The sequence below is a fragment of the Schistocerca americana genome, chromosome 5 (assembly GCF_021461395.2).
Source record: "Schistocerca americana isolate TAMUIC-IGC-003095 chromosome 5, iqSchAmer2.1, whole genome shotgun sequence".
Lineage (NCBI taxonomy): Eukaryota > Metazoa > Arthropoda > Insecta > Orthoptera > Acrididae > Schistocerca > Schistocerca americana.
In genome coordinates, this window is record NC_060123.1 from 335,516,262 (window position 1) to 335,525,803 (window position 9,542).

The 9,542-nt window shown below is 38.5% G+C and overlaps 2 protein-coding genes across 2 annotated transcripts; both read right to left on the reverse strand.

Annotated features, from left to right (window-relative positions):
• Window positions 1–4,101: 4,101 nt before the first annotated feature.
• On the reverse strand, window positions 4,102–5,959 carry LOC124616360. The gene is made up of 2 exons (XM_047144670.1): window positions 5,773–5,959; window positions 4,102–5,559 (listed from the first exon to the last, which is right to left on the reverse strand). Exons 1-2 carry the CDS (start codon window positions 5,957–5,959, stop codon window positions 4,808–4,810), a joined length of 939 nt encoding a protein of 312 aa, XP_047000626.1. The 3' UTR covers window positions 4,102–4,807.
• Window positions 5,960–7,739: 1,780 nt separating this feature from the next.
• Window positions 7,740–9,036, reverse strand: LOC124616362 (THAP domain-containing protein 1-like). Its single transcript, XM_047144671.1, has 4 exons — window positions 8,966–9,036; window positions 8,563–8,840; window positions 8,160–8,446; window positions 7,740–7,862 (listed from the first exon to the last, which is right to left on the reverse strand). Exons 1-4 carry the CDS (start codon window positions 9,034–9,036, stop codon window positions 7,740–7,742), a joined length of 759 nt encoding a protein of 252 aa, XP_047000627.1.
• Window positions 9,037–9,542: the final 506 nt, after the last annotated feature.

Sequence of the window (9,542 nt, forward strand, 5' to 3'; positions counted from 1 at the left end):
ATGTTTCAATTAAATCGTAACGATGAGGTATTTTAAATAACATTTGTATTTGTTAACTTCAGAGCTGTTGTTGTTGCAGCTGTTTCATTAGGTATATATCATTGGAACCACCTCTAAGAACTGCCAAGTCACACCTTTACAAATTACTGCAATCTTCAGTGTTGATGAGGATTGGGTTGAATCTTGCTCCAGGTTTCACTATGCCTTCAATTTTAGTTTTTTTTTAGTTTTTGAGTTGTCAGGATCTTCATTTTTGTAGCCATCTCTCTTCCAAACCCATCAGCGTAGATTCTTATGTGAGTTGTTTTTTCTCTTAGTATTTCTTGACATTGTGTTCCATCTTGTTCTTTATTTATTGCATTTGATACATTGTTTGTTTCATTCCATTTCAAAACAGGCACAATCAAATCTGAGTTGCTGCAAGATTTTTTGCTGTGGTTTTTATTCGATGATTTAAATGCATCTGCGCTTTTTGTGCCACAATCCATGTTGTTTTGCTTCGAGTGTTTGGCTTCAGATGTGATTGTGTGAATTTCGTTATCTTCTTAGCAACACTAGGTCTCCTACATTGAATTGCACGGGTGTCTGTATTTCCCATCTCCTTTTTCTATTATCTTCTTCCAAACAGGTGGTAGCTTTCTTCATTGAATATAATGTTAATAGCTTAGACCAGCATTTGATCGCTACAAGAATGCATGTCATTCCTCTGCGCCCTCTACACTGTGATCAGCTTGGTTCACAGTCACAGAATCCAAACAGCTTCTGGTACTACCTTACATAAAATATATACACCTGAATAGTAGTAGTAAACATTACTAACATATCAGTACTTACAAATGGCAGGAAATTTGAAATAATAATAAAGATATTAACATATTATGTAACAAATATTTATTACAATTAGTTCCACCACTGAAAGAGGGTTCAACAATAGTTTCTGCTTTCTCCAGTTGTGGTTTCATTTCATTCTACATCCTTAATCGTAGCTTGTTCTGACATTCTTTCTCTTTTTATTAATTCTGTTTTTAATAACTGATCTCTACTCACTAGAGTACCTTTCACAGAACTAATACAGTTTAAATTTCCAACATTTATATCTGGTGTATCTTTGTTAAAGTTTCAATGATTCATGTACCTGTTTAAATCTTAATATGTAGAGCAGTTAAATTTCGTGAATATATTTGTCTAGGTAACATATTCAAGGGGAGTACGTACGTCCTATACTCACAGTGTTAAATTTGAAATATCGATTACCCATTAGCTCAGATCCTGTGACAGATAGAGATCTGAAATTTTTGGGATGTATCACTTCTTTTCTGATTACTGAACCAGATTCAAAATGTACAGAGAAATAATTAGTTAGTTATGATTTTTTTCAGATGTTCAATATTTTCTTTTACAAGTCCACTTTTTCTTCCGTAAGTAAAAAACCGTTAGAGGTAGAGATATTTTGGGAGCTTCACTAGCTGCAGTATACTAAGTAGTAACATAGTGTAAAATTAGAGATACGTATCTGTAATAGTTCCTGAGATAATGGGTCAAATAATTTTTAAAACGTCAGTTCTGGCAAATCAAGTTCAAACATTTTATTTGATATTAACTTACACATGGAGGCATGCCAGCTTCTAGAAACAGCCAGACCCATAATCAGCATTATCTGGATCCTGTTCTTGACTATCCTGCAAACCTAGAAGCTTCCTTCTTTTCCTGCCTCTTGTTTGTTTAGTCATTTCCTCTGCTGCACGCTGGGCTTTCATGATCCTAAGTCGATCCATTCGCTGAAAGGCTTGCGGTGTGTTGGCACCTGGAGTGATACCAAGCTCCTCTAGTACCCCAATTCTTCCCTTTATACCATCATTAAACGTTATCACAGCATCAAAAACACCCAAGCATAGAGTTTTCCTTCTTACAAAGACATTTTTTGGTATGCGGGTCCAAATTACAGTATTGAAAGACTCATTTAGGTTTTGTGTTCGACCATGGAGACATTTGGAAAGAAGCTCAGGATGAGCTAATTCTCTATATTTTCGTTTAATAGCTTCTGTCCCTGCAGATGGTATGCTATTTTTGTGCCTAAATTGTTCCTCACTACCCGCTGCCTGAGCTTTGCGGTAATTGCACCATGAATCAGCACCAGATGGACAAAGACCATGTATAGGTGTATCATCAGTTGAAGATTTGTGGAAGAATGTAGCCCACACTGCTCGTTTCATCCCTTGTAAGTCATGTGTATTGTTTCTTATTGCCATCCCATAATAATGCTGGAGTTCATCAATGTTTTTGTCTGTAAGTCTTCCTTTACCATTTAGAGTCTTTCCATCTGATAACCTCTCTTTTCCTTTTGTCTGCTTCAATTTTTGGAGACGTGTTCCCATCCGTTTTTGAACGTGGCCCACACATTCAATCTTAACAATCTGCTTATTAGCATTAGGTTGGCTTTCCACTACTGATTTGTAAGTTTTTGAATCACCATCCCCCAAGTACTCAGTGTAACACACACCTCTCTCCAGTTGTGAACGTCTGAACATAGAAACAACTGCAGTAGCCTCCATACCCCTACTAGTTTCCTCATAATTCTTAGCACAATTTGTTTTATGGCTTTCACTTGTTTCATCGACTGATTTACACTGATGACAGTATTTAGTTAGCACTTCAATGTCTAAAACTTTACCTGTGTCAACACTAGTGACAGTTGCAACTGCATTTTTTTATATGTGATCTCTCTTCTGGCATGTGCCATCAACTTCCACAGATAAGTCTGTTGTGTTATTTAATTCTACTGCTTCTTTAGCAGCAGCTTTCATAGAAGCAACAGCAACAGATTTGACACATTCGCCAATTACTTCTGTGTACTTACTTGATCTGGTTGGTGGGTTTGGCAAGTTCAGTATTGCACATAATACTTCAGCTGCAGTCAATCCCTTCCTAATGCACCTCATTCCATACAGGAATCTAACATTGCTCTCAAACAAGTCATTCTTGCACTTTTCAGAAATCTAAAATGATGACGAAAGCCTGAATATCAAGTTTGTTAGCCAGTCCAGTCCTTGCAGATGAGTCCTCGAAGATGCTAATTGGCCCACCACAAACCTTACATGACACAGCATCTTGTAAAACTTGTCCTAACACACCCAAATCCAAACGAACATAATCTAAACTATTTTGATCTTTGCCAATAAATAAATCCTCATGGTCTCCAAGTTACCTCTTAGAAGCACTAGTAGGCGTGTCCTTATCACGGGTCTGTGAAAAATCTATTTCAGGATCAACACTGGATTCAGATTTTGTGATATGCTGATTTCCATGGAAACGTCGCTTCTTAAAACACCCTTTCTTTTCGTCATGTTGAAAAGAGGTATAAGAGCGTATAATAACACACCAAACCACTATATTTCCAGTTCAAAACTTATGAAACACGACAACCACAAAGTAAATAAACAAAATGCATGCGCTATACCGCCATTTCTGTTTACACAGTGCATCCAACCTCTTAACACGAACATTAACATGATTTCAAGGAATAAAGAGCTGAAAACCACAGCCTTCTAGACTGATTAGTTCAAGAGATAGAGATACTTAGGCAAGTCAGTGCAGAACAACCGGATAATTTTACACACGCACTATTAACATTGAAATGGTAAAAACTACACTTCCAACTGGAATTTTTCGACAAATAATGCATCACATTATTCAGGAGAGATCAAATATTAAGAAGAGATAATAATACGGAAATGTCACTTTTTGACCAATTGCGCCATACGTACTCCCCTTAACACTAGAACTGCTGATATTTGGACACACCTAGAACTGCGGCTGGGTCACTAATGACCCGCGATCTTTTCCTTTATTTCCCCTATGTCAATGGGTTATTGTTACTGCCAATGAATCTATTGTTAGAAGCACCAGGAAATTTAGAATGAAATTAACAAAAATAAACAAGGTTTATACAAATTATAATTTTATATTTTAAAACTTACATGTATTTGCTGAGTGTTTTTACTGGCTACCATTACATAATGAACAGAAATAATAGTCTTTTGATGTACATTTGTTGCTCACAGTTTTCTTGCAGATGTGACACCTTACAAACGATTTGTTTCCTTCACAGTTAGGCTTTACAAGGGAACGTGTTCGCTTTTTTTGTCTGTCAGGAATATCTTCAGGTCTGACAGGGACGCTAGTCTTTCTGGTCACTGCGTACTTCTCAGCAAGCTCCTCCTCTAGCTGCAGGATGAAATCCCTGCGTTTCAATTTTTTATCATTTAGAGAATTGAACAATACCCACGTATTTATCCCAGCCAAATCCAGCAAGTTGTAAAATGTGTGAACAGGCCACTGTCTCTATGGTGCTTTGACAGAGTATTTGCGAGCCATTTGGTCGACCACGTCCACTCCATATTTAGAGCAGTTACAAAACGTAACTGTCTGTATCTGGCTTCTTTTTTATACCATCCTCAATCGTCACATAAGGATGCATAGTGCTCAGAATCAGGCCATTCTTGTTGCTCTTACCCTGATAAACAGTCAGTGTGGTATCATCTTTTTTCAACAATACTGTGCTGTATAACTGTTCTCTTGCCTTCTTGATACAGACTGGTATTTCCCTGCGAGATCGATTTATTGTGCCCAAAAGACTCGTAGAATTAGCTTTCAGTGTCTCAGAGAGCGCTAAGGAGGTGAAAAAATTGTCACATGTGACATTTATTCATTTGTTGAGGTAAGGTTGCATCAATTTTTTTTACAACAAAGTCATCAAGACGCTCATCACTCCGCCTAGTGTCATCCTTTCCTAGATAAGGGATAGCATTCACAATATATTTTTTGAGTCTTTATCTACCGCCATCGAATACTTTTGCCCGTATTTGTCTGGTTTTGAGGCCATAAACTGCGTGAATCTGCAATGGCACTTTGAAGGAAAAAGCTGTTCATCGATTGTTATATATGGACCTGGTATGTAGCTACTAGATTGTGCATTCGCAATAAACTCATTCCAGATTTCTGATACCAAAGCAAACTTGTCTTCTCTTAGTCGTTCTGATCTTGTGGATCTAATGTCAAATCTGAGATAACACAGTATCTCTCTGAATCTGTCATGAGCCATTGTTGATTTCACAAAATTATTTCCCCACTTCACTGACGACTGAGCTCCAATAACATCACGGACGTACAATATAGCTATAAAAGCTTCCAGTTCTTCAATTTTTATACTCCACTCATCTGAACTCAGGACACGACGTGCTTCAGTTTCTGCACATTTTACAATATGTTTCAAAATTTTGTCCATTATCATTAGATGCCATGTGCTGTAACAGGTCTCATTCACGTTTCGTTTTGCATGCAGAGATGGTCCTGTCCTATCTTTGAAAACATTCTGCTGTCCATATCTTCCAGCTGAACAGTCACCTATTACTCCAACGTTCCAGGTTGTTCCATCGGGTGCTACAATATCGCTTCCTGAAGGAAACTGAAGTAGTCCAGAACCCTGGGCATTTTGTTGTCCACGTCGACCTTCAGGAGGTCCACTTCCTCCACTTGAATTAGTCTTTGTGGCAGCTGTTCCTGTAATAGTAGTTATACATATTAGAACGCGATTTAATATTAAATATATTGTGTAATATTAGAACAAAAAACACCTTCATGAATGTAATATATAACGTGTAAAAATTCAACACGAAAGAAAGTATAAACATAAGTGTTGCAATTGAAATTAGGGTCTACGCAACATATACATAAACAAAAATTATTATAAAACAAACACATAAACAAGCATACCTTTCTCATCAGCATTCAGTAGAACCTTCGCAGGAATAACATCGTCTTCTGATGAAGAATCTGGAACTATTGGTGACGGAAATTCTTCCTCAGATAAAGACTCCAGTGGTTCACCCTCAGATTCATTATCTAAAATCTCATTTAGCCCATTTATAATGTCCTCTTCTGTGCGTAGAAATTTGGTCATAATATATTCGTAAGTTACAAGTACTATCTACACAGACAGAATGCGCTACTAAACCCGGTTTCGTGGTACAAAACTCTGGGTGCACAATATCTGCATACAAGGTCAGACTTGTTTGAACCTCTGTCCCTCTCGTCCCCTGTTGAAAACTGGGACGTCAGCCGGAAGTGAAGTAAAAACGAGTTTTGCGATTGTTAACCAAACACACACTAACAATAGGCATGAAGCTACATAAACAATGCGATTTTTATCGCGACTGTGCCGGGCGGGTAAGAACTGACCCTTCTGCAGTTCTAGGTGAATCTTCATATTTCTCTTTTATGTTTTCGGCATAAAATGTGAAATGAAGTATAATCACTAATTACCTTATTTCATAAAAAGTCACAGAAATGTAACACTCTAGGCAATAATACAAAAGAATGACAAACAAAAGAATTATCAAGTGGGTCACAAGTGACCCAGCCAAGGTTCTAGTGTTAAGTGAGTAACATAGCAAGATCGTCGGTTAATGTAAGTCCAAGTTAAGCCATTGCAAATGTGAAATGCTGGTATGTAAATAACTGGTGTAAGCATCAGAATGTTGAATACAAGCATGCTGATGAGTTTGCACTGTGTTGCACAGGTACATGGTGTCAGCAGGGCAAGGCAACATGTCGACAATCTGTAGAGCATGTTGGGTTACAACAGCAGTATGAGGATGAGTGTTATCCTGTTGCAAGACACCCCCTGGAATGCCGATCATGAATGGCAACACAACAGGTCGAATCACAGACTGAAGTACAAATTTTTAGTCAGGGTGCATGGGATAACCATGAGATGCTCCTGCTGTCACACTAAATCATACCCCCAACCTTAGCTTAGCTCCAGGGTGTAGGTCCAGTGCAGCTAGCTCACAGAAAGATTGGTTGCAGGCCCTCGAATAGCCACCTTCTAACCAACACATGGCCATCACTGGCACTGAGGCAGAACCAGATTTAATCAGAAAACACAACAGACCAATGAAATGTCTCTTGGCACCACTGAAGTCACGAATAGTGGTGGTTTGGGTCAGGGGAACGCACACTACAGAGCATCTGGCTCAGATCTGTCCCTGAAGTGACTGAATTGTAACAGTTAATTGTGTCACTGTGGTGCCAACTGCTGCTCAAATTTCTGCTGCAGATGCAGTATGATGGATCACAGCCATGCACGGAACACCATGGTCTTCCCTCTTGGTAGTGTCAAATGGCTGTCTGGAGCAAGGTCTTCTTACGACCGTACATTTCCATGACTGCTGTTGCCAGCAGTCATGTACAGTGACTACATTCCTGCCTACAGTGATTACATTCCTGTCACGTCCTACTGCAGTACTGCAGTAGGAACATCCAGCTTCTGGTAGCCATATTGCATGACCTTGTTCAAACACAGTGAGATGTTGCTAATGGCGTCTTCAAACACAGTGAGGAGTTGACAATGGCGTCTTTGTTGATTTACAGGCTTTCTTGCCTAACATCATCTAACCATACCCAACCACCAAGGTAACTAACGCTCACGATCGTTATAGCGTGTGTTTAAAGCAAACCTGATTTGCACCCTCATAGTGGCGCTACTAGCGCCACCCTTATGGTACTCTCAGATGTAGAAACACGCCTTTAGTTTATGTCACACACAACGAGTTAAAATTTCATAGAGTGGCTATAGGTCCGCCATGTTTTATGTCACACGCAACGAGCTAAAATTTCATAGAGTGGCTATAGGTCCGCCATGTTTGAAGCAAATTGAAGTTCTGGCCGCCATGTTTTCTTTAGTCAAGGCAATCGTCTGCTGTGTCCCGCCCCCTTGTAACTGCGTTTGACTTACTTGAAATAGCCCATACTAGCTTTATTTTTCTAAAACAAGCAATAGACAGCAGTGATTTCAGTGTACACTGACAGCAAAAAGGGATGTTTTTGTCGAAATATGGCTAAACTTTTCAATGTAGATAACACTACAAGACAACTCAAATAAGTCCGTCCATCCACTATAACGTTATTTGTTGCCCATAAATTAATGCAATTAGAGCAGGTACCACCAGAATATTACAGTGAAACTTCTAAACATGCTGTGGTTAACTATTAGAAACAGTAACGGGCGCAGAAATGCGATATTTTTGTCGCTATGCCTTGGCAGAATAAAAGTGTAGGGTCAGGGCAAATTTCCTTATTTGCTGAGAATAATGGCATACTTTAGCACTGCACTGAAGTTCCAATAGCTCCTTCAACAAACCAACTACACGTTCACTGTTTAACATATCAGAAACTGAACTACATAGGCTTCTTCTCAAACCAGCAACTAAAGTCTGTAACTGCACTATTCTTCTTTTGTGTCGTACACTAAGTTGCTTCATTTGCTTTATCCGCTTCTTTAGTCGCACATTTTCTGCTTGTACTCTGTTATATTGTGTTTTCAACTTCTTAGGGCTTGGTAGACAGTAATTGTGGTCAGCAGAAACAGATGTGGGTCCGACAGGCACTGAAAGAATGCAGTTTCATCATACGTTTATAACGGAGTTACACCATAAGATTATAATAGAAAGTATGTAATTCAAAGTAATAATAACACGGAGTAAAATTAAATTATTGGCTTACTTTGTGCTAACGCTGTCACTGTAACATCTTGCAAATTGTCGAAAGATCGCTCTCTGGGTTGTGGTCGTAATACTTTATCTTGCTTTTGTAAATGTGGTGGAAAGTTAAAGATAGTATGTCCTGCTTTTGACAAAAGGCGCCTCTGGATATTTGTGTGGTACATATATTTCTCTTCAAAATGAGCTGAACAGAGGCAACTGGCTGTAGTAGGAAACCAGTTTTCTCGCTTCATATTTATAACCCATCTTTTTGTAATTTCCTTATCTTTTAAAGGAAATCTGTAATCAACGATAAATAAATTACTATCCTGCATTTGTCTTAAGCATAATTACAGTTCCAATGCAAATGACTCTTTAATAAACATTAAAAAACGTGTGTCGTATTTCGATACTAATATACTTACTTATAATATGAAATATTTGTTGTTTTATCGCTGCGATTTGTGCAGTTGAACGCTGAACACACTGCAGGCATGTTGCCTTTATATTTTGTAACAAAAAAGTCAACTAGAAAAGTTAAATATTGCAGTAATACCACAACAGCTGACACACTTCCAACACAAACAACAGTAACGCTTCCCTAATGTTTTGACTATGGAGAATATGGCGGCCGAGTTAGCGTTGGTTGCCGCTAGGAGCGCTGTAACTAGTATCTCAGCCACTCTATGAAATTTTAACTCGTTGGTCACACAGCTCCATCTTTGTGTTGCAATTTTTTTCCATCAGTGTATGTCATTCTACGTACAGGCTATATATCTTATACCTATCTGTCAATTACTGTATGTGTTGATGTTAAACCACTGTGAATGACTTCATCGTAATAAATTTCAATCTCATGCATGAATGTCTGTAGGCCCATGATTATAAAATCACAATACTTCACTTTGTAGCATAAAATTTTGTTTGCACCACCAGATATTTTACTGCTATTGGTGGATGTTGCTTTGTAGGGGTGGCGCTTTTTGTGTGTTGTGTCAAGGG

Bases quoted from the DNA above. Each gene is read 5' to 3' on its own strand.
- LOC124616360 (XM_047144670.1), bottom strand. From the start codon at position 5,959: ATGACCAAATTTCTACGCACAGAAGAGGACATTATAAATGGGCTAAAT. The intron at 5,560-5,772 runs GTATGCTTGTTT...CTACTATTACAG, and splicing joins ACTGAATGCTGATGAGAAAG to GAACAGCTGCCACAAAGACT.
- LOC124616362 (XM_047144671.1), bottom strand. From the start codon at position 9,036: ATGCCTGCAGTGTGTTCAGCGTTCAACTGCACAAATCGCAGCGATAAA. The intron at 8,447-8,562 runs GTAAGCCAATAA...GCATTCTTTCAG, and splicing joins AGTGACAGCGTTAGCACAAA to TGCCTGTCGGACCCACATCT. The intron at 7,863-8,159 runs GTATGCCATTAT...TTTTGCTGTCAG, and splicing joins AACTTCAGTGCAGTGCTAAA to TGTACACTGAAATCACTGCT.